This window comes from Natator depressus, chromosome 10 (assembly GCF_965152275.1).
Source record: "Natator depressus isolate rNatDep1 chromosome 10, rNatDep2.hap1, whole genome shotgun sequence".
Taxonomy (NCBI): domain Eukaryota; kingdom Metazoa; phylum Chordata; order Testudines; family Cheloniidae; genus Natator; species Natator depressus.
The window spans coordinates 3466935-3491243 of NC_134243.1; the positions used below are offsets into that span (position 1 = coordinate 3466935).

General features: G+C 56.4%; 1 protein-coding gene across 4 annotated transcripts in view; it reads right to left on the reverse strand.

Annotated features, from left to right (window-relative positions):
* Positions 1–8231: 8231 nt before the first annotated feature.
* TRAF7 (TNF receptor associated factor 7) overlaps positions 8232–24309 on the reverse strand; it is a 52733-nt gene continuing 36655 nt past the window's right edge. For all 4 annotated transcript variants that reach the window (XM_074965007.1, XM_074965010.1, XM_074965009.1 and 1 more), the window contains exons 11-21: positions 17454–17527; positions 16221–16269; positions 15802–15929; positions 14052–14134; positions 13491–13530; positions 12630–12746; positions 11860–11982; positions 10897–11016; positions 10364–10495; positions 9436–9555; positions 8232–9036 (exon numbers count right to left, since the gene is read on the reverse strand). In XM_074965007.1, the coding sequence (XP_074821108.1) occupies positions 9022–9036; positions 9436–9555; positions 10364–10495; positions 10897–11016; positions 11860–11982; positions 12630–12746; positions 13491–13530; positions 14052–14134; positions 15802–15929; positions 16221–16269; positions 17454–17527 (1001 nt within the window). In that variant the 3' untranslated portion in view covers positions 8232–9021. The remainder of the gene's footprint in view (positions 9037–9435; positions 9556–10363; positions 10496–10896; positions 11017–11859; positions 11983–12629; positions 12747–13490; positions 13531–14051; positions 14135–15801; positions 15930–16220; positions 16270–17453; positions 17528–24309) is intronic.

A 24309-nucleotide genomic window follows, 5' to 3' on the forward strand; every position in this document is an offset into this window, starting at 1 on the left:
GGATCCCCCTAGAAATGTCCAGTCCCTTTTCAAGTCTCCAAGGGGCTGGTGAGCCGTGCGCTGCGATGCTGGCCCAAGGGACTGGGGCATGTCTGAGAAATCCCAAATTGCTTATCGGTTTCTAAAGCCTCAATGTCCTGCCCCATTTCTGTAACCTGGCTCCCTCCTCCCTGCCCCTTGCTGTGTCTGAACAAGCAGGGGTGACGCCCGGACCAGAACTAACAGCCGTGGGGCTGTTCGTTGGGCTCAAGCTGAGGTTGGCCAACAGGGACGAGGCTGAGCAGCTGATGTGTTGTCAGGGCTTTTCCTCCAAACTCTTGACAGACCAGCATTTCCTGTCTACAAGGGCTCCAGTTACAAGGCCTCCCATCCTGCAGCCTGTACCCAGGTAGGTAGCTATTCCTTGCAGGCGTGGGCCCATGGATGTCAGCGGGGCCATGTATGAGTGAGGGGGCTGGGATCGGCTTCCCTGCTTCTTGCAAGTGCCAGTGATTTCCCCCGCCACATCCCGATATGTCTGCTCCTTTGTCAATCCAATGACCTTGGGGACCCAAAATCGGGCTAGAGGAATTCAGACCAGCCCATGGGTTCAGCTCCTTTGTTTCTGGCTTGAGCCTCCTGGTCCAAGAGGGTTGTTAGCTTCCTCTATATCCCGGTAGGTTTCTTACATGCGCTGAGCTCATTGCAGAGGACAGAGGGCCTTAGCCGAAGCAAGCAGAGCAGTGGTGGGCATGGCTGAGCGAGGCCTGTATTTAGGACAATGCCCTGCTGCAGTGAAGTGTTATGAACGCTTCCTAGTTGGGGAACAAAAACTCTTTCTGTGGAGGGTGATAAGGGATGAAGAAATAATAAGCTATATAAAGAAGTATTAATTTATTGGGAAAAAAAGATATAAGACAGATATTTTCCCCCAGAAATTAAAAAAAGGAATAAACTTTAACAAATATATATTTAAAATATTAAAAATAGTGTCAATTATATAATAAAAGTTTTAAAAAAATCAAGAGAACTGGATTTTAGCTTGAGAAAATCTATTAGATTACAATAAGCTCTATGTCTTTGTGGCAAGATCATATTAAGAGTAGCACAAGCATAAGATACCTTTTATCTCCTTAGAAGGTCTGTGCAAACAGCTTTTGGTTTGTTTTTCTGTTGGAATTCAGTGTTCTTCCTTTATTTTTACACAGTTTAAGAAACTCAAAGGATGTGCCTTGTTTCATGAAGGTTTTTGTTAACTCTGATCTGGAGGTTGTTTTATTTTTCTTAGGTGTCTTCAGGGTTGTTTTTTAATTTTTTTTTTAATGTGTGTGAATGTGTGTGTGTGTGTGCGCGCGCGCGCGTATTCTCGAGAATACACAGCTGTATATTCATGTATAAACAGGATTTGGAGTCTGGTTTATCGCTTGAATTCTGATGAATGCATTTTGCTTGTGGTTTCAAAACAACGTGTCGATGTAATTTTTTTCTGAGAAGTACAAACTGCTTTCTCTCTCTCTCTCTCTCTCTCTCCCCCATTGTGTTTGCTGATCCAGATGTGTTTGGCACAACTTTGAAATTTCTTTAAAAAAAAAAAAAAAGCCTAGAACTATCTGTTGTAAAGAAAAAAAATGTATCTTAAAAAAAATCCATGAAGCTCTCCATGATGGATATATACATATATATATATTTTTTATGATTAAGTTATGGAATCTGTATTGTATTCCCATTCTGTCAAAGCTATGCATCTTGGTGCTTTTCCCTGCTCTTCTGTGCTTCGGTTCCACCTATATTATTCTGACTATTCTGAATATTAAACGGCTCGTGGTGCTTTGAAGACGTTTGCTCCTATAAAAAGTCTGGCAACAAATATTTAAAGGAAAAAAACCAACCTTATCAACCTTAATTGTAAAAGAGACAAATGTTATTTTTATTGTTGGGAGTTAACACCAACCAAAAAAAATTCCATGGTACAGACAATTCCTAAAGCACCAGGTTGTACAGTGTGTGTATATGTCCTTCTGGTCCCCTGCGATGGACTGACTCATACTGTAATTTTTTGTCAGGCATGTGGCAGTGGTATGCTTGACTGACTGCAGTTACTGCCATCGGCTCTCAATAAATGTCAGAAAACTCCAGGTGGGTGCTGCTCTTGTTTCGCTAGGCCTGGCTGCTGTAGTTAATGGGCCTGCGGCCAGGAAGGGGCGTGGGTGTTGTGCTACAACCCTGGCAGAAGTGGCTATGGCGTGGAGGAGCAGGCGCACCTAACCCACCCAGGAGCATAGGGGTGGCCAAGTAGCACGGAAAGCTGGAGCAGCCACCTGTGGACCTGGGGACTGACATAATGTCAGCGCACTGCGGGACAATTACACCAAACTGTCCCTGCTTGCTTCGCAGCGCCTGGGCCTCCCAGGGCCCCAGGGTGTGAAATCCCCAGCCCAGCTGCTGCCCGGCTCAGTTCGAGCACCCAGAATGCTGGCACCTTTTGCAGATTGGCAAATTAGGATGGAAATGGAAATTCCCTGAGCAGAACTGCAAGAGCTGGTCCTGTAGCTTGGGGGCTTTGTCCCCTGGCTGCACTGTATTCACCATTGGCGTTCCCAGGGTTTGAAGCGTTGATCTGGCCCAGACGAGGTAAATTTCTTTGGCACGGGGTAAGGGAGCTGGGGCTGAGTTTACACCCTTTCCCATGGCTCTGGCTCCAGCAGGACACTTTAAGGCTTTTAATGCTAAACTTGACCCTTTTCAGAGTAGCAGCCGTGTTAGTCTGTAGCCGCAAAAAGAAAAGGAGGACTTGTGGCATCTTAGAGACGAACAAATTTATTTGAGCATAAACTTTCGTGAGCTCACTTCATCGGATGCATTCAGTGGAAAATACAGAGGGGAGATTTATATACACAGAGAACGTGAAACAATGGGTGTTACCATACACACTATAACGAGAGTGATCAGGTAAGGTGAGCTATTACCAGCAGGCGAGAAAAAAAACAGCACCTTTTGTAGTGATAATCAAGGTGGGACATTTCCAGCAGTTGACAAGAACGTCTGAGGAATGGTGGGGTTGGGCGGGGGGGAAATAAACCTGGGGAAATAGTTTTACTTTGTGTAATGATCACATCCACTCCCAGTCTTTATTCAAGCCTAATTTAATGGTGTACAGTTTGCAAATTAATTCCAATTCAGCAGTCTCTCGTTGGAGTCTGTTTCTGAAGTTTTTTTGTTGAAGAATTGCCACTTTTAGGTTGTGGGACCAGAGAGATTGAAGTGTTCTCCGACTGGTTTTTGAATGTTATAATTCTTGACGTCTGATTTGTGTCCATTTATTCTTTTACGTAGAGACTGTCCAGTTTGGCCAAGGTACATGGCAGAGGGGCATTGCTGGCACATGATGGCATATATCACATTGGTAGATGTGCAGGTGAACGAGCCTCTGATAGTGTGGCTGATGTGATTAGGCCCTATGATGGTGTCCAATCCCCTGGCCTGAGCCCTGTGCTGCACCTTGAACCCCTCCTGCATCCCACCACCCCTGCCCTGAGGCCCCTCCTGTGCCCCAACCCCTTGTCCTGAGCCGCTTCCTGCACACCGCACCCCCCCGCCCACTTGACCCTGTTACTCTTAAAAAATCTCCCTGATTGACACCGTGGGTGAAAAAAATGATCAAGAAGCAGGCTGGTGTCACCCAGCTCACGCCTTGTTACCGGAGCGAGGAAAGCAAGCAAGGCTCCTTGTGTTCGCCTCTTAAGGACGCCCATGTTATAGCAGCAGCTGTGTCCCCTGGCATTTAATTCAGGTGTTGTACTAAAGCAGGGGTGGGTAAACTACGGCCCACGAGCCAGATCCGGCCTGTCCGGGCTTTAGATCTGGCCCATGGGATTGCTGTGGCCGATGGGAGCTTCAGGGGAGGTACCTGCAGGCGAGGGCAGAGCCCTCTGGCCCCGCCTCACGTGCCCCAGGGTCCGCAGTGCCGGGAGCAGCGCGGGGCCAGGGCAGGCAGGGAGCCTGCCTTAGCCTCACTGCGCACCGCTGCCACCCCAGAGCCACTCCAGGTAAGCGGCGCCAGGCTGGAGCCTGCACCCCGAACCCCTCCTGCACCCCAATCCCCTGCCCTGAGCCCCCTGCCGCACCCCGCACCCCTCCTACACCCCAATCCCCTGCCACACGCTGCACCCCCTCCTGCATCCCAATCCCCTGCCCTGAGCCCCCTGCCGCACCCCGCACCCCTCCTGCATCCCAATCCCCTGCCACACGCTGCACCCCCTCCTGCATCCCAATTCCCTGCCCTGAGCCCTGTGCTGCACCTCGAACCCCTCCTGCACCCTACCCCCTCCAAGCCCCCCCCACACTCTACAGACCCTCCTGCACCCCAACCCCTTGTCCTGAGCCTCTTCCTGCACACCCCAGCCCCCTGCCCCAGCCCTACGTTCATGGCCCTGCGTTCAATTTCCACAGCCAGATGTGGCCCTCGGGCCAAAAAGTTTGCCCACCCCTGTTGTAGGCAGTCTGGGCGGGAGATGGGACTGCTCTGTGGATGGGAACAGGGGGTGTCAAATATATAACTCCAGCCTGTGCGCGGCCAAGGGACCAGCCTGCAGCTCCAGGGGCTGGTCCACCTGAAGAAGGAGGTGCTGGCCGTTTGGGCCCAGACCGCTTCCTGCTGCTCAGTTGCTGGGGCTCAGAGGAGGGGCCCCATGACAGCTGGAGCAGGGGATGGGCTCTTTCTGGGCCCCGCACGCACATTGGGCAGTTGCGGGGAGGCAAAAAGCGGAACCTGCCAGAGGCAGAGTAAAGCGAGGAGTGGGGTGGGACACCCTTCCAGTCCATGGGGGGTGTCCCAAAGTGAGGCACTGGTGCTACCCTCCTTGGGCAATAAAGCCCCCCCCCCAATGGACTGGAGGGGCAGGGTCCCTACTGCTAGCCTCAACATACCACAGAGTGTGTGTGTGGGGGGCTGTTTTCTGCAGCTTCAGGGTTGCCAGGTATCCGGTTTTCGACTGGAACACTTGGTCAAAAAGGAACCCTGGTGGTTCCGGTCAGCACCAGTGATCAGGCCACTAAAACTCTGGTTGTTGGCGCAGTGGGGCTAAGGCAGGCTCTCTGCACGGCGCCTGGGAAGCCAGGCAGCAGCCAGCATCTCTGTGGGTGGAGGGAGAAGGGTCAGGGGGGCTCCGTGTGCTGTCCCCGCCCCAAGCACAGGCTCTGCAGCTCCCATTGGCTGTGGTTCCCAGCCAATGGGCGCTGCGGGGCAGTGCCTGCCAGCAGGAACAGCAGGTGGAGCACTCTGGACATGCTGCTGACTAGGAGCCGGCCATGCCGGCTGCTGCCTGCCTTCCCAGGAGCCACCTGAGGTAAGCATTGCCCGGAGCCCCAACACCGCTCCCCAGCAGTATCCCACACGCTGAACCACCTCCCCCCAGCTCAGAGCCCCCTCCTGCACCCCCAGCTGGAGCCATCACCCAACACCCCAACCCCTTGCCCCAGCCCTGAGTACCATCCCACACTCTGACCCCTTTGGCCCCCGCCCCGAGCCGGAGCCATCACCCCCCTCCCCCCGCCCACAGCCTCCTGCCCCAGCCCAGTGAACGTGAGCGAGGGTGGGGGCGAGCACGGGCGGGGGGGGAGAAGGGACTGGAGTGAATGGAGGGGGCGGGGCTAGGGTGTTCAGTTTTCTATTAGAAAGTTGCCACCCCGAGCAAGCGTATGAAGGGGGCCTGTTGGCCCCTTACTAAAACGCAGCGGGGTTTTGGGTTGGCTAGCCCCCAGCACCAAAAGAAAGGGCAAGAGTCAATGAGAAATCAGGCCCCCTGAGATTGACAGGCTCCCAGAGCCAATGAGGCGAAGCCAACATGCTAAGGCAGCCTGATTGACAAGGCAGGCTGGTCAATGATGGGGGGTCAGGAGGGCTCATCCTCCCTAGGAGCTGGGGCTGCCTGGGGCAGAGCTAAGGGGAAGAGCCGGGGCCTGGGGAGCAGCATGGCTGGCCAGAACCAGGGAGTGGGGCTGGGGCTGGAGCTGGGGAGCGTGAGGGGGACCCAGGGCAGGCCAGACTTGGGGGGAATCGTAACCCCAACAGGGCGGGGATGATGCTGGGAAGAAGGGTCCTGCCACCTCGAGCCTAAGAGTGTGTGGCCACCGCCAGAGCAAGTGTCCGACCTGCAGCATAGCCAGGGCCTGGGACGGTGAGGGCCAGACTGGGGCCCACTGACAACCGGGTGTGATGTCCCCGGGCCGCACAGTGGGTGGGTGATGTGTTTTAACTTCACCCGTTCCCATTGTTTTCCTAATTGGCTGCTGGTTAGTAAATTGTCTTTGCTTTGAACTAGCTGTAACGATCAGTGGCTCAGGAAAGAGTCCGGTGTGAAGACAGTGCCCTTGAGTGGGGACACCCTAACCCCTGGCCAAAGTGACCACGATAAGATTGGGGGGTCCAGGCCCCCCAGCCCCGGACTCCTGGGCCAGCCTAGGCAGGGTTATGAGCACTCTGCCAGACAGCAGAGTGGAAGGGGAGTCCTCGAGCTCAGGCAGGCCTCTGGGTAAAGGCAGTGGGAGCGAGGACTCATGGCCTTTCGCGAGCCCAACCAGGAAAGTTCCCCACAGTAGCAGGGCCATTCCCCTGCTTACACTTAGCTTAGGCAGCCAGCTGAGCCCCGTGCATTTGGCTAATGGCGCTGCCGCAGCCAGAGCAGTTTAAGCTGGGTACGTGACGGTTCCTCAAGGCCCCCGTGAGGCTGGGGCATTAGTGGCCTGCTCTTTGGAGCCAGCCGGTGTGTGGGAATGTCTCTTTAGGTGAGCGTTACTATGTTACAAATGAAATATTTAGTCTGAAATGCTTTCGAACAGTGGGGTTAGTGAGCCCCCCCCCCCCGGTGAAGCCCGAGGAGCCCAGACAGCGGGGCACCCCTTTTTGTGTAACGGCCCCGTGTGGGCCCTTACCCAGGGTTAAGGCAAAGCCTGCTGGGCAGGGTGGAAGGCGCACAAGCTGGGCCAGGCTCCCTCCACGTCTGTTCCGTTTCCAAACCCCGCGGTGCCGGTGGGGGCAGGGGCAGGGAATGAGCCACCGGAACAAGAAGCTGTTTTCATGCGCTGCTCTGCTACCGGAGGTCAGTGCCTCCCTGTGCAGCTTTTGGCCTGGACCCTCCTTACCTATGGGTAGAACCCACCCATGCTGACCCCGGCTGCTTGGAACCCTTCATTAGGGCAAGCCTAGTTCTGGGGCCACAGCCGCTAAAGGCCCCAGGAGAAGCTGCAGTGCTCGTCCCATGGGATCCACCCCCTCTCCTTGCTTACAAACACACCAAGGCCTCTCTTCATCAGCCCTCAACTACGCGCCCTGTTGCTCTGCAAGGCAGTGGGTGTAGTTCTAGTCATGGTAGGAGACACTTTCCCATGGCTTTTGCCCGCAGCTAAGAGGCAAATACGCAGTGTTTAACACCCTTGGGCCACAACCACCTTAAAGCTCTGGTGACACCGGTCTTGCCAGGGCCCTCGCAGCCATGATGCAGCTTTAGCTCTCCAGTGCCAGGGATTATACCAAGGGGAGGTAATGCGGGGAGACAGGGATTCGCTTAGACTACACCCGACAAGGCTAGTGAGCCAGCTACTGCCAGTTACTCCATTCCTGCTGGCTTACTCTGCTGCCAGTAGCCGATCGGCGCCTTGGCTCAGAGACACCACCTGATTCTCACCCACCGCGTGGCCCTGAGCCGCTTCAGCTCGCTGCCGCGGTTATCGAGTGTACGGATGGGAAAGCCCCAATTCTAATGGGAGAAGAATTTTTCAAGAAACCACTTCACCCCTGCTGGTGCCATGCCATTCACTTCTCATGGCTCTTGTCTTACCCTATGTCTACACTGCAAAGAAAAACCCCTGGCTGGCGTCTGCCAGCTGGCTCACGCTGTGGGGCTGTTTCGTTGCTCTGCAGAATGCGGGGTTCAGGCTGCAGCCCCAGCTCTGTGACCCTCGCAGGGTCCCAGAGCCCGGGATCCAGCAAAGCCCAGAAGTCTACACAGCAATGAAAGAGCCCTTAGCTGACTCGGGCTCACGGGGCTCAGGCCAGCTGCAAGTGTCTAGCGGCTATGTAGACATATCCCTAGTGGCCTCCCACACCTGCTGTGCCTGGCGCAGGGACGAGCTCCCCTGCCCAGGTGTGCGGGGTTGGGAAGTGCGTGCCCGTGGAAGGCCAGGCAGGTGGCAGCTGGCCCTCCCCCAGCGAGCCCCCCCCCAGTAACTCACACGTGCCTGGAACAACTTTCCACTTTTATTGTCAATGAAGAAATAATCCAATTATATTACAATCTTAAAAACCGTAGAAAACGTGAGTAAAAATGCAACAGAGGCTTTTTCTCTTTAATGTGGAGACTGTAATTACAGGGAGGGTGAACCAATGCGCTTGTGTTACTTGATCAGAGAACTAGCTTGTGGTGTAAAAATCGTACCTGGCTACACAAGGAAGATTCCTCTTCAAAGGCCAAACAACAGCTCGCTATCGTCTGGGCAGTCAAATTAAATACGAGAGAGACAGAGAGGGGCCCGTGCGAACCCGAGCAGAGGGCAAGGCCGAAGCTCCGTTCTCCTGTTTGCAAAGTGACCTCGCTCCTGGTTCTTTGCTTCCTCGACAGGCTCCGCTGTGACCAGCTGAGTTGTGCTGTCCCATTGCCGCCTGGCGTCCCACGCCAACTGCACCATGCTGGGCCCAAACGGCCCAGCCAGCCTGGGCCCGGCTCTGCTGTGGTGACACCACACTCAAAAACCTCTGCCCGGTGCTGTGTGCAGTACAGAGAACAGCAGTGACCCACCGGCCCTGGCAGCAGGCCAGGTCTCCCATGAAATACGTGGGACATGGCTGACTTCTGGGGCGTCCCTGGGCGACGGCAGGTCGGAGGGACTAGCAATGCTGAGGGCGCAGTTGCTGTGGCCGATGGAAGGCAGCCGGTGGTGCTGGTGAGCAGCGGGGCAGCAGCAGCTATGTCAGAGCGGTGTCGGTCATCCAACAGGCCGGCAGAGGAGAAGGAGATTTTGGTAGCTCGGGGTGCAGGATCCGTGCCGTTAGCACGTCCAGACCTGTGGGGGCAGGGAGGGACGGGTGAACAAGGATCCAGGTCAGTCAAGGGAACACAGCTGGTTCCTTCCGCGCCCTTCCCCAAAACGCCCTTCTCAAAGCTGAGCCCATAGCGATCCCTGCTGGCCAGCCCGGGGCCCGTTCTGCTCCCTGACCCCGGCTGCTGTCCTAGCGAGCCAGGAGGAAAGGGGAGCTCTTGGCCTGTCCAGGAACCCCAGAGAGTGGACACGTTGTGGCAACAGCTGCTCTCCCCAAACCGCGCCCCCCGCAGGGCAGGGCTCAGGGAGTGAGCTCATGAGGATAGTCTCAGCTGGTAATTCTACCCCCTCCATCCAGGACAAGCTGCTGGGTTCTCCCCCACGGGGAGGAAGCCGCAGTGGGAAAGCTCAGGGGCGACCGACCTTAACAGTGCTGTCCACAGCGCCGGAGAAGAGGCGGCCCCTGGAGACCGCGAGCGCCGTCACACTGCCCTGGTGCCGCAGCAGCGTCTGAGTGCAAATCATGTTGTCCATGCTCCACACCTGGAAGCACATGCAAGGATGGGTGAATGTGAAGCCGGGGACCGCAAGGCCTGTCTTCCCAGGCACCAAGGGGGCTCAGAGGAGAGGGTTCTGGCCACGAAGGGAAGGAAACAACCTGGGGGTGTGAACGACCCGGAGAATTCTCCACCCCCAGCCTAGAGGCCTCCCTTGCCCTTCGGTGACCTATGTTACTCTCCCAGGGACTCGGGTTAGTTATGGGAGCCGGGCCTGGGGCACTGAACTGAGACAGTGTGTCTGTGCGTCACCATGTCCCGGCTGTCTGGGTATGGACATGGTCCCAGCACCACATCATCTGCCTCCCTCTCACTCCTTCAGTTCAGCGGCACAGTGCCCCACAGCCAGGTACTAACCCCAGCTCTCCCGAGTCCCAGGCCGGAGCCAGACTAGGCCGTACTGAACAGGTTCTGCGCGGCTCTGCACTGTGGCATCACTAGTCACTGTCATCGGGAACAGCAGCGCTCTGCAGCCTTGTCTGGGGGCTTTCCAAACATTAAGACACTGCAGCTGCTCCCATCACACAGGGCCGCACCCAGCCCCGTTTTACAGCTGAAGGGCCTGAGGAACACACAGCAGAGTGGCCCAAGACCCCTCACTCCCAGTCCCCTCCTTACCTGACACTGAGAACCTAAAAGCAAAGGAGTGCAGTAAGACCCACGGGCTGCAGGTGGAGAGGGAAGGGTGTGAGGTCTACGTGGGGACTAGCCTCCCAACGCTGCTTCCCCCTCAGCCACGCGAGCCGCACCTCAGGAGCCTCTCCCCCGGCTAGGCAAGGCCACGCAGCACGTACCCTAAGAGAGCGATCGTACGACGCGCTGAAGACTTTGGTTTGGTCCGGCGTGGAGATGACGGCCAGGGCATACACCGTCCCCACGTGCCCAGTCAGCGTGCGCACCTGCTCCTTAGACTCGATATCCCAGACCTGAGCGAGGAGAATAGGAGAGAGACGGCTCAGCATGACAAGGCGCCGCAGTCAGCGGACAAGGGTGCAGAGCAGGAGAAAGCTAGGCCAGCGTCCGGGATTCCAGGCAGAGACGATAACAGCATCCTCTGACTGCCTGGCACCCCCAGCCCCGAGAGGGTGGGTTTCAGGCCAGCCCCTAGGGAATGGGAAAGCACATTGCCTGGACAGCCGCAATGAAGCCCATCTCTCATCCCCCAGGGGGGCTCCGTCAGCCCGCTGGGCAGGAGGGAGGTGGGCCTGTTGCCACAGCAGATGCTGGGGATATCCCAGGCATGGCTAGCCATGCTGTGCCCCTGTTCTGCAGGGAGGGAGCGGCAGGGCTGCACCTCCTGCCCCGTCGCCAGACTCCGTGCTCTTACATGGATGAGGTTCTCGTAGGTGCCGCACACAATGTGATGGTTGGTCACGGCGATGGAGTACACGCTGCCCCCTGACGTCTGCAGCACATGGACACACTCCAGGTTCCGGATGTCCCAGATCTGAAACAGTCCCCGCCCAGGTCAGGGTCGCCCCAGTGCAGCAGCCCGGGCTCAAGAGGAACGCGCAAGCCCCAGAGCGATACACTGGATTCCTCTCAGTGCGTAGCTGGAGGTGCCTTTCCAGACCAGCTGGAGGGCCCGTTGGGGCCAGTGGCTCTGAACCAGGCAGGGCCAATGGGTCAGCAACAGGTGGAAAGGCTCTTGGCCAAGTTCCTACTGAGGCATGAGCTGCACCACTCCCACAGCCACCATCTGACAGGCAGCAAAATACAGAGCTGGGCCCAGCAGAACCGGGCTCGAGCCTGGTTCTGTGCCAGGAAGGGAAGGGGAGGTGGCCCCAGTGTCACAGGATGGGAGAGGGTGCTACAGCAGAGCCGGGCAGGAGCAGTGGGTGCCGGGCACAATGTACCCCAACTTTCTAACACAGTCCAGACACCAGCTGCTAAGTTAACAAGCAGGGACTGGGCCAACAAAGACAGGACTCTTACAGGAACCAAATGCAGATTGATGGTGTTTCTGCAGCCCAGACACTGCCCCTCTTCTCTTATCAGCAGGCGTGTCAGTGCAGGAGAATGGACAATAATGTCCCAGCAGCTGGAGAAGGGCCACGGCTACATGGCAGCGTTTGTCTTAGCTCATGTCAAACAGCAGCTGCAGCAGCGTGGACCTGCCAAACTCTGATATTACTGCAAAGACGGGAACCTACCAGCCGCAGTCGCCTGCGTAAACTCCAGTGTGCCAGTGACGCAACAGCTGTGCAAGCACGCCGCAGAGTGCGCCTGGCTGCCTTTGGTTTTGCCCAGTTGGGAAGTCAGTGCTCTCGCATGCCATCAGCGTACGTACCTTGATTGTTTGGTAAGACCCACTGTACAGATAGTTTTGAGAAGCCACAAGTGCTCGCACCCAGTGATTGAGACCTGTCAATTCCTTTTTCAGCTTGAGTTCGGTGCCCACGATGTCCCAGACCTGTGGCAGGCGCACACACATACACAGGGATTGGAAAGGGACGTGATGGGTCAGCTTGCACACTGCTAAGCAGGGCCATTGTGGTCAGAAAGACCAGTCCAAATGGCTACGACTAGCTGCAGGGCTGCTTCCTGCACGAAATCCACCTCTGTGCAGAGACAACACAAGGTCCCCAAAGAGGGTGGAAGTGGGGCCTCGATCCCATCCTGGCCCTTGCATGTGGGGGGAGAAGTGAGAGCGGCGGTGTCAGACACCCAAAACCAGAGGCACCTGAAATCACTGCTCCGTTGGCCCTGATCCCAGCGCCCTGCTGAAAGCACATGGTACACAAGCCCCCCATATGGGTTTGTGTGTTTGCACAAGTACACACCAACTACACACTTGCCCCCAGCCTCCGATTTTTAGGAGTCAACAGAAACAAACAAGGCTCTTCAGGCAGCTGCTCCAGAATCTGCTTGCAGCCTCGGCGGCAGGGAGCACTGGCCGTCCTTCCTAGTGCTCCTTCCTGCTCCCCCTAAGCTCATGCTGCAACGCTAACCAGGCCACATGCCGACATACGCACACAAGGCCAAAAGAGCCTTTTCTTGCCGGCCAACTTGGCCCCAAATGGCCACCCAACCCCAGCAGGTGCCTTCTCAGCCCCCTACCTTAATGGCTTTAAGGGAGCCACTGAACAGCATGTTGTGTGAGGAGACCAAAGTGCAAACAGGATTGTCATGTGCTCGGATCGTGTTCACCTTCTGCAAGGTCTGAATATCCCAGACCTCAAAAAGGAAGACAAAACTGGTTAGGGATTGGCCTGCTTTGGAAACCCCCTGCAGTCTCCCCCTCTCACCTACCTGCCCTGGAAATACCCCCCAGCAGGAAAACACAGCAAGGGCAGTTGTCACACAGGAGCTATTCTGCTGGGTGGGTGATAGAGGGCAGCCGTGCCCAGAGGATCTAGGCCTCTCTTTACAGCCCCTCTCTGATGGGCGTAGGTTCGGCTGGAGGGCTCCTGCGTGGGACTCTCATCCCAGACACTAACACAGCCTCTTGCTAATCAGCCAGAAGAAGTGGTGAGCATTCAGTGGCTGGGGGCCACACTCCCAGCCCTGGCTGGCCACAGAAGCTGGAGGCCTGGTCCCTCGTGTGGCAGGCCAGAGCCTTCCCAGGAAGCCACTGCTGGATTAGAACTTGTCACTTATTCCAAGCTACGTATGGTCATCCCTGAGCCAGTCCAATGCCCGGGCCTCCCACTCCCTGCACTGGGGGGTCTAGTCAAGTCTAGGACACTTGAAAGACACAAACGCCCACCTTTTATTATTATAAAACCCAAACAAATTCATCCCTGGGATGGGGAAACCACACGCAAGGGATTCAGGTGTTCTCTCGCTCTCTCAGGCCATTCCCAGCCAAGAGGACATTTGAGGTGCTGCTTTTCACAGGCTCTTGTGCTCTAGCAGCCGGGGGCCACCCTGTAACCTCCCACGTGCTGACTTGTAGCCAGGGCGGCCCCACATACTCACAATGATGGTGCAGTCAGCAGAGCCGCTGTAGAGCTTGTTCCTGTAACGTCACAAGAAAACGAAAGGGCGTCAGCAAGGGAGAGCCACCTGTGGGATTTCAGCTGTGCCTGGGGCTCTGCTCCCAGGACACAAAGGTCAGAAACAGGATTCTCGCACCTTTCAGACCCTCCTTGCCCCACCCCTGACTGCTCAGAGGAAAGGAGCCGGTGCGACACCCCCCGCCCCCCAACAAAACACTAGGCTCATCATCTCCCAGGCGGCAGGGCTGGTGCGGCTGTGGAGAGCGGGCGTTGGGACGAAGGGGCTTTTCACTCCGATGACCTGGCCCATTTGTCCCTCTGGCTTATTAAAAGGGGAGATCTGGGATTCTGGCCCCTCCAATCCACATGTGTGTAAAAGCCTGGTGCACGTGCTCAGGTCAGAATGAGGAAGGAAATTAACATCTTAGTCCCTCTTCTAATAATTCACTAATTAGGAGAGGCCAGAGGACAGACCACAAGTCTCTCGTCGCAATTCCCCATTTCCCTTGCCAGCGGCACAAAAATCATCCACTCCACTCACCCCTGAATGCAGAGAGCCAGGACAATTCCATCGTGGCCCTCCAAGGTCTTTTGGCACTTGTATGTAGTGCAGGTATCCCACACCTAACAGGAAAGACAAGTTAGCAGGAGATCACATGCCTGCACTAGAGAGCAGCTGGGGATCAGAGCAGGAAGTCAGCTGAGCCAGGAGAGCAGGGAAATCAGTCAGCTGTTTCCTGTGGCACCCGTTTTCCTGTCTGACCGGCAGAGATGAGCACATCTAGGAAAGGAAATTTCGCAAGCAGGGTCACACTGAATTTCCAAGGGACACCAAACACTGAAATGCAGCCACAGCAGCTCCACAGCGCTAGGGCGGACAACAAACTTTCCTAAAAACCGTACTAAGAAAATGCCAGGCAATTTCAGCTGGGGGACCTTGATGGAATCAAGCAAAACACACGGGTGGTGAGGGCTAGTTACTGCACAGCTAGCTTTCCCTGCTTCTTTTCTCATCACTCCCAGTGGTTGAGCATGAAGAATTTGTGTTCCCCATTATCATTCCTGCTGCATGGGGATTTCAGCTGCTGAGTATTACATGCTATTTGTACAAGTGACCTCAAAACCAACCCTACAGCAACAGCTTTCCATGCTGGGAGAGCAGGACACAGGCAGAGAGAAGAGGGAAGTTCCTGCTAATCAAGATTGGGCCTGCTTTTCTAGCCTGGCCTCCCCGCTTAGATACCCCACCATGCCTACATGTTGGCATTTGTGGCTCCAGCCAATGGAAATCAGGTTTAAAACCACATCCTTTATCTCAGAATTCAAAGTGTTGGGAGAAAAATGCAGACAAATGGAACACTAGGAATTATGCTTTGCCAGCCTCAGATCTTTAAGCACTTGCCACTTTCCGTGCCCTAAGGCTTCCGATGCCCCTCGGCCACAGGTCATTAAGAATTCTTACTCCCAGCATATGGATGGGTAAATGAGGCCCAGAGAGATGACCCGGCCAATTGCCATTGGTGCTGAGTACACACAGCGTTCACTGATGTCAACAGAAGCAGAGAGAGCTCAGCTCCCCTGGGGAGAAAATCCAGCCAACAAGGCCTCAAGTGACTTGCCCCAGATCTGAGCGTCAGCGGCTCAGGCAGGATTGGAACCCAGAAGTCATGGCTCCCAGCCCTTAAATAAATAAACCCAAAAGAATCAAGATTAAACCACGACCGTCTCTGTTTGTGTAGGGTCTATAGGCACCCTGTTTTCTAGTAATCAGTGAAATACACAATTCCCAGAGCTTTGCTGACATCCATCCATCAGTCAGTCATCGTGACACTGGTGGCTGGCCAGGATAACATTTGAAACTATTGTTTTGGTGGGACTGTCTGTTTGCTCTACTCAAAAGCAGGACAAGGGAAAGCAAACAACGTCTGTAAAATGGGCACATTTCGTAGGGAAAAGCTGGTTTGTTTTTCAGCGTCTAAAAGGGCTTTAGCCACCACGGAAAATAAAGAATTAGCAGCTAAAATGCTGAGATTGGGACAAGGTGTAAACATGAACAGCAGGAGCGAGATCAGGATCAGATTTTCATACGGAGCTCCAAAGCCTGTATTTCTCTCTGAGATGAGACTTGGAGGTCTGGCGTCTTCCTGCTGATAACTGAACAATGCTTCCGGCCCAGGTGTAGCTGGGAAGAGCCATTTCAGCTCCAACCTGGCGCCGGGCAGGTAAACTCAGAGCTCAGCGGAGGAGTGGGTGGTCCTGTCTAATGCATGCAAATGCTGGGAGGCTCTTACCTTAATGGTTTTGTCTGAGGAGCCACTGAAAAGCAAGTCTCCTATGGAGTAAACACACAGACACCAGACAGGGCCTTGGTGCCCGACAAAGGTCCCCTTGCATTTGAAGATCTGCTGAGGATCATATGCTGTGGAGTGAGAAGAGGCAGGAGAGGGTTAGGGGAATCATGATGCTAAGCCCCGCCAGCACAGAACCGGCCATGGAGCTCAGAGGGGAGGGCTCTACTGAGCCCTCTAGTGACAGACAATAGCTGGAGTGTTACACTAGCCTGAAATGCATTATGGGAAATACACTGAGTCAGCTGAAGCTTTGCCGACACAACACGGTTACTGCTCCAAAAGGGATCTGCTGAAAATCCTAACAACAAGCCTAACGTTCTGGGGCAAGCCGAGGGAGAGAGCATCAAGCTTGTACTCACATCCTAAGATGCCCATGTTGAGGCGGGCATTGATGTGGGACAGTTCATCCTGAAAAACAAACCAAGCGGGGTTAGGAGCAGAGCAACTGAAATCAATCCAGAGTCCTGGAACTGGCAGGTGCTCCGCTATGCTTCCCACAGAGTCTGAGCCACTGCTTTAATACCTCCCCTACAAACGCTGAGAACTCAAGCCAGCATCCTCCTGACTGAGGACAGGAGCGCCTAGCACTGCCCACCCAGGGGGTTCGTTCTCTGGCCAGAGGAAAGTGGAGGTCTGGAAGCACCTTCCTTATAGCCATGCATGTTGTCTCTGCAGAGGTGAGCAGACATCTGCTTTCACACTCCTGTGGGTACAGGGCTCAGCCTGGGTCTTCCCGGGATCAAGGTATGGATATGGACACTCGTACACCTTTCAAAATGCATGATCCTTCCTCTTCCTAAAACTGACACCGGGCAGAGCCAGGCAGTCATGAGGAGCTACTCATTCTGCGGTGCTTTCGAAATCCACTTTACCTGAAAATATTGCAGGGGTGACTCGACAAAGTGCTCTGGGGCCCAGACCTTGCTATCTCCCACGGAGCTGGCTGGATCTATGTCAGTCAGGGCTAGCGCTCTCTGCGCTCAGCCATGAGGAGCATGCACAGAGCTGGGGTGTGCGCTGCTGGTGGGACGTGTCCCACCTGAACCCTGATCCTATCAATGCCCTGAGAAGCGCCAGAAAGGGCTGCCAAGGGCTTGCTACATGCTAGTACTAGACAGTGATTGTGGCTCTGCACAATTCTCCTGCCAGTGGTAAGAGAGAACCGCGGTAAAGACCCAAAGAACCAGCCACGCTTGTGGCAGGCCCTGGGCCGATCCCTGGCTGCAAAGAAAGGCCCAGGAGTGCTAGAGTTCCGGGCAAAGCCCTGGCTACTGGCAACAAGTGTCCTGCTGGGCTGCTCACCGGGGCCAGATTCCAGCTGTGCTCTGGAGCCCTTTGCACCTGGCACACACAGGGATCCCTGCCTGGCTACGACAAGAACAAAACTGGGGGTGAAGAGAGCCAAAGCGGAGGGAATTGGATCTTGGCCATTTTGAAGCCCTAACCCGGCTCTCCCCCGCCCAAGGGAAGAGAAGCTTTACAGGTACATGCTGTTAACCCTTTCTTCACCAGAATCCCCTGCCAACCAGAACCACTGCTGAATACAATGGACAGGCTCCTCCACGCCGCCCTGTATCCTGCAAAGGACTCACGTTTAGCATGGAGGCATCCCTGCGGAACTCCATCAGGTCCTCGCTCAGCTTGCTTTGGTTCTCATCCAGCACATCTAGGGCGACAGAATGGCAGGTCTGTCAACCTCAGGGCCGCCTGGCCAGGAAACTCACTCACTGTCACAGGGTATTTGCACAGATAATGGGTTGTTTGTGTTACATTTGTCGTGACCCTGGAAATACTGCAGTTACCTTACTGTGAGGATGTGACGCAGCAGGGAGGGGGGAGTGTTGACCTGGGAATGTGCCCTGGGGACGGGAGACCTGAGAGCCTGTCACCTGAGCCAGGAGGGGGAGGGGGAGGTGACACCTCTGCCCAGGAATGTGGACGGAGGCTGCAGCAGGGAACCTGCTCGGTGGGTTTAGTTTCAGTTTGGGGCTGGGTGGAGGAACACAGGGAACCCCAGGGCTGGGGTCTAAGCTCCCTGCTCCCCCAGAAGGACTTCACTGAGGGGTCCTGGGTGTACCCCACAAGCTCTGTTTTGGACTGTGTTCCTGTTGTCCAATAAACCTTCTGTTTTACTGGCTGGCTGAGAGTCTCAGTGAATCCCAGGAAGAGGGGTGCAGGGCCTGGACTCCCCCACACTCCGTGACAACTGGTGGCAGCGTTGGGATCTACTGCACCCCGTGAACGGCGCTTCCTGCAGTAAGTGACTGGGGAACAGTAAAACGAAGGGGGATTGACGGGGACCAGGCGTGCTGAAGATTCAGAGAGAGACGGTTTCAGGGGGCGGTTAACCCCTGGGAGTGTGTGACCAGAGAGAAGGACTTTTGCAGTAACAGGGTCCCCCGGGGGATTGCAGCGAGCGGTCCCAGGGGCGGAGGAGTCTGCAGCTCGACCCTGGCAAAGAGGTGGTGACCTCAAGAAGGACTGGCACACTAGGGGCTTTTCCTGGAAACCGTGGACAGCTGCCCGGCCTGCGAGTGGCCAGCCGGGAGATGTACGCTAAACGCCTTAAGAGCGACCTGGTGGAGCTGTGCAGGCAGAGGGGGCTGCGCGTCGGGAGGTCCACCAAGGAACAGCTGATTGCCCAGCTGGAGGAGAGGGATCGCTTGGATGACCCAATCCCTGTCCCTGAGGGAAGCCGCCCGGCGGACGCAGCGTGGGCCCTGGGGCCTGACCAGGCTGGGAGGGGTCAGACTGCTGCCCAGGACACCCCGAGACCCTTCCTACCCATGCCTGGGGGAGGGGTTGTGGGAAGCCCAGCGAATACCGAGGGCCCCCTGACCCCAGCAGCCAGCAGGGGATCCTCCCAGCGGAGCTCCCCATCCCTGGAGCGGATGCGGCTGGAATGGGAGAGGGAGAGGAAAATGAGGGAGCTGGAGGATCATGAAAAACAACGTCAACATGAGGAGAAACAACGTCAACATGAGGAGAAACAACGTCAACATGAGCAGGAGGAGAAGGAGAGGGAGCGTCAGGAGAAGGAGAGGGAACGTCAACATGAGCAGCAGGAGAAGGAGAAACAAAGACAGCATGAACTGGAGCTGGCCAGGCTGAGGAGCAGTGGGGCCCCGGCTGCGGTGAGTGCGGGGGGACCCAAGACTGCAAGGAGCTTTGATAAGTGCTTCCTGGCCCAGCGGAAGGAGGGGGAGGACATAGATAGCTTCCTGACGGCCTTTGAGAATGCCTGCGAGCTGCACAGGGTTGACCCTGCAGACAGGCTCCAGTTCCTCACCCCCTTACTGGACCCCAAAGCCGTGGAGGTCTACAGCCGGATGACAGGGGCAGAGGCAGGGGACTATGAACTGTTCAAACAGGCCCTGCTCCGTGAGTTTGGGCTGACCCCCGAGATGTACCGGAGAAGGTTCCGGAGTCAGCGTAAAACGCCTGAGGTCACCTACCTACAACTGGTCAACAGGATGCAGGGATATGCCCGCAAGTGGACAGCGGGGGCCCAAACTAAAGAGGACCTGCTTGACCTGTTTGTACTGGAGCACCTGTATGAACAGTGCCCTTCCGACCTGAGACTGTGGCTGGTGGACAAAAAGCTCGCGAACCCCCAGCATGCAGGGCAGCTGGCCGACGAGTTTGTGAACAGTCGGTCAGGGGGTAGCCGGGAGGAGTCCCAAAAGAACAGGCCCCCCCCGATGCAGAGAGAGAGTCACCATGGGGCCTCCCAGCGGGGAAATAGGGAGAACCCCCTCCAAAGGGGAACGCCTGGTGTCGGGCCCCTCCGACCCGTTCGAGGGGACCAACGTGACCTGAGCTGCTATCACTGTGGCCAGAGAGGCCACGTACGGGCCCAGTGCCCCGGGCTCCGGGACAAACTGAGCAGACCCAACCTACCCAGGGTTAACTGGGTAGGGACTCAGCTGGACGAGGGGCAGGCGACCCAGGAAAGGGGGGCTACCAGTTTGCCACCTGCTCAGGAGGGAAGAGTACCCCCAGCCAGCCCCGCCAGAGGGCTGGAGGCTCTGGACTCAGGGTGCTCAGTTTACAGGGTGGGTGCGGGGCTGTCCCTCCGGAGAGAGTGCCTTGTTCCCCTGGAGGTGGATGGGAGGAAGGTCAATGGATACTGGGATACGGGCGCGGAGGTGACGCTGGCCCGGCCCGAGGTGGTGGCCCCAGATCGGGTGGTGCCCAACACCTACCTGACCCTGACGGGGGTGGGCGGGACCCCATTTAAGGTGCCCGTGGCAAGGGTACACCTGAAATGGGGGACCAAGGAGGGCCCCAAGGAGGTGGGGGTACACCACCATTTGCCCACTGAAGTTTTGATGGGGGGAGACCTAGAGGACTGGCCAAGCGACCCCCAGACCGCCCTGGTTGTGACCCGTAGCCAGAGCCGGCGAGGGGCACTGCGACCTGACCCTGGGGAGGGTACCACACTGGAGGCGCGAGACCCTACTCGGGTGGGGAGGGAGCGCCGAGGGGCACGGCTCAGAGAGGCTGCGGCCTCAGACCTGGCCACGGAGGGGGAACCGGGCCCCATCCCTTCCCCAGCCGCTGAGTTCCAGGCCGAGTTGAGGAAAGATCCCTCCTTGCAGAAGCTCAGGGACCTGGCCGACCTCAGTGAGGGACGGACCATGAGGAGAGGCTGCCAGGAGAGGTTCCTGTGGGAGAAGGGGTTCCTGTACCGAGAATGGGCTCCCCCGGGGGAAGGGGAGTCCTGTGGGATCAGGAGGCAGCTGGTGGTCCCCCAGAAGTACCGCCGCAAGCTCCTGTCCCTGGCCCATGACATCCCCCTCGCAGGGCACCAGGGAATCCGGCGCACCCGGCAGAGGTTGCTACAGAACTTTTACTGGCCCGGGGTCTTTACCACCGTCCGGCAGTATTGCCGATCCTGTGACCCCTGTCAGAGGGTGGGGAAGGCCCGGGACAAGGGGAAAGCGGCGTTGAGACCTTTGCCCATCATAGAGGAGCCTTTCCAGAAGGTGGCCATGGACATCGTGGGGCCTCTCAGCAAGACGACCCGGTCGGGGAAGAAATACATTCTGGTGGTGGTAGATTTCGCCACCCGCTACCCCGAGGCAGTGCCCTTAGCTTCCATTGAAGCAGACACCGTGGCAGATGCGCTCCTGACCATTTTCAGCCGAGTGGGGTTCCCCAGGGAAGTCTTGACAGACCAAGGCTCCAACTTCATGTCGGCCCTGCTCCGGTGCTTGTGGGAGAAATGTGGGGTCCGGCATGACTGGGCCTCAGCGTATCACCCCCAGTCCAATGGGCTGGTGGAGAGGTTTAACGGGACGCTAAAGATGATGCTGAAAACCTTTATGAACCAGCACCCGCAGGATTGGGACAAGTACTTACCTCACCTGCTGTTCGCGTACAGGGAGGTGCCCCAGGAGTCTACCGGATTTTCGCCTTTCGAACTGTTATATGGAAGGAGGGTGAGGGGCCCCCTGGACCTGATGAGAGACGAGTGGGAGGGGAAGGCCACTCCCGATGGAGAGTCAGTGGTGGAGTATGTCCTGACCTTCCGAGAGAGACTGGCTGAACTCATGGGCCTGGCCAGGGAGAATCTGGCCAGAGCCCAGAGGAAGCAGAAGGTCTGGTATGACCGCACGGCGCGGGCCCGTGCCTACGCCACCGGGGATCAGGTGATGGTTCTCATCCCGGTGAGAAAGAACAAACTACAGGCCACCTGGGAGGGCCCGTTCAAGGTCGTCAAGCAGCTCAATGAGGTAAACTATGTGGTGGAGCTGTCGAACCGGGCCCACCACCGCCGGGTGTACCATGTGAATATGATGAAGCCATATTATGCCAGGGGGAATGTGGTGTTAGCTGTGTGTGGTCAGTGGGAGGAGCAGGGAGATGACCCTTTAGTAGATCTATTCCCTGGGACCAGAGCTGGTTCCCCCCTGGAAACAATCCCCCTCTCGGATCAGCTCACCCCTGCCCAGCAAGCTGAGGTCAGGGGGGTGCTGCATCCGTACCGACAGCTGTTTTCCAACCAGCCTGGACGCACTAATCTGACTGTCCACCGGGTGCGGACAGGGTCGCACCCGCCGATAAGATGCTCCCCCTTCCGAGTCACAGGGAAAACTGCTCAGGACCTGGAAAGAGAGGTCCGGGACATGCTGGCTTTGGGGGTGATCCAGCCATCGGCCAGCCCTTGGGCCTCGCCGGTGGTGCTGGTCCCCAAAAGGGATGGGTCAGTCCGGTTCTGTGTGGACTATCGGAAGCTCAATGCCATCACTGTATCGGATGCCTACCCCATGCCCAGGCCGGACGAGCTCCTAGACAAGCTGGGAGGAGCTCGGTACCTTACCACCATGGACCTTACAAAGGGCTACTGGCAAGTGCCGCTGGATGCAGATGCCTGGCTGAAATCGGCCTTTATCACCCCTCTGGGGCTCTATGAGTTTCTGACCCTGCCTTTCGGCCTCAAGGGAGCGCCGGCCACCTTCCAGCGCCTGGTGGACCAGCTCCTGAGGGGGATGGAGAGTTTTGCCGTGGCGTATATTGACGACATCTGTGTCTTTAGCCAGACCTGGGAGGACCACGTGTCCCAGGTTAGACAAGTGCTGGACCGACTCCAGGGGGCTGGGCTGACTGTCAAAGCGGAGAAGTGCAAGGTGGGGATGGCTGAAGTATCTTACCTGGGCCATCGGGTGGGGAGCGGCCGCCTAAAGCCGGAACCGGCCAAGGTGGAGGTGATCAGAGACTGGCCCGCTCCCCACACCAAAAAGCAGGTCCAAGCCTTTATTGGGATGGCAGGATACTACCGAAGATTTGTGCCCCACTTTAGCGCCATAGCCACCCCCATCACTGAGCTATGCAAGAAGGGGAAGCCAGACAAGGTGGTCTGGACCGAGCAGTGCCAGGAGGCTTTCCGGGCGCTGAAGGAGGCTCTGGTCAGTGGCCCAGTTCTAGCAAACCCAGACTTTGACAAGCCCTTTGTGGTGTTCACCGACGCGTCAGACACGGGACTGGGGGCGGTGTTAATGCAGGAGGATGAAAAGGGGGAGAGACACCCCATCGTGTACCTGAGCAAGAAGTTGCTACCCCGGGAGCAACACTACGCGGCCATCGAGAAGGAGTGCCTGGCCATGGTGTGGGCCCTCAAGAAACTAGAGCCCTATCTCTTCGGGCGACACTTCACCGTGTACACCGACCACTCTCCCCTGACCTGGCTGCACCAGATGAAAGGAGCCAACGCCAAGCTCCTGAGGTGGAGCCTGCTCCTGCAGGATTACGACATGGACGTGGTCCATGTGAAGGGAAGTGCCAACCTGATAGCGGATGCGCTGTCCCGGAGAGGGGGCCCCGAACTTCCCCAGGTCACTGGTCACAGTGACCCCGCTCAGTTCAGTCTCGAAGGGGGGAGAGTTGTGACGATGTGACGCAGCAGGGAGGGGGGAGTGTTGACCTGGGAATGTGCCCTGGGGACGGGAGACCTGAGAGCCTGTCACCTGAGCCAGGAGGGGGAGGGGGAGGTGACACCTCTGCCCAGGAATGTGGACGGAGGCTGCAGCAGGGAACCTGCTCGGTGGGTTTAGTTTCAGTTTGGGGCTGGGTGGAGGAACACAGGGAACCCCAGGGCTGGGGTCTAAGCTCCCTGCTCCCCCAGAAGGACTTCACTGAGGGGTCCTGGGTGTACCCCACAAGCTCTGTTTTGGACTGTGTTCCTGTTGTCCAATAAACCTTCTGTTTTACTGGCTGGCTGAGAGTCTCAGTGAATCCCAGGAAGAGGGGTGCAGGGCCTGGACTCCCCCACACTCCGTGACACTTACTGAAGGCTGGGGCTGAACTAACAGAAATATAAACACCCTGGTTAATTGGGCCCCGGGTCCAGGGTTAAACCCTGACTCCCTTTTGTGTCTTTGGCTGACGTTCACTAACCAGCAGGAACATCACTTCTTTGTTCTGGGGTATAAGAAGCAAGGCTTGTAGATGTTTCTCTAGCTGAGCCTTTTCCGTACCCCTCTGGAGTTACTCCACGATGGGAAGGAATCTCCCAGGCCTGATTGTGCTGTGAGTATTTGGGCCAATGCTTACAATTGTGTTGCTGTTAGGATATAAAATATGTGTGTGTGTGTGTGTGTGTGTGTATATGCCTGTACTGATATTTGGATGTAATTAAGACCCAGTGGCCGTTTGACTAATAAAGGAACACTTGTGTGGAAGCTGAGTCGTGGTAAACCTTAATAAGGGACTTTTAAATTCCCAAGGGAAATTATTTCCAGCATAAGAACTGACGGATCAGGCCCCAACCCTGCAGACCCAAGAAATCCAGGTAGCTCCGAAGATCAGCTGAATTTTGGTTGTTCAGCCAAAGGGAATCCCTGACCCTCCTGAGGTTTGCCCACAGCTAGTTTTCACTATGGTGTGAATGGAAAGTTTAAACACTTGACAAACATGACCACCTAGCTGTAAAGCCCTGAAGGAGGA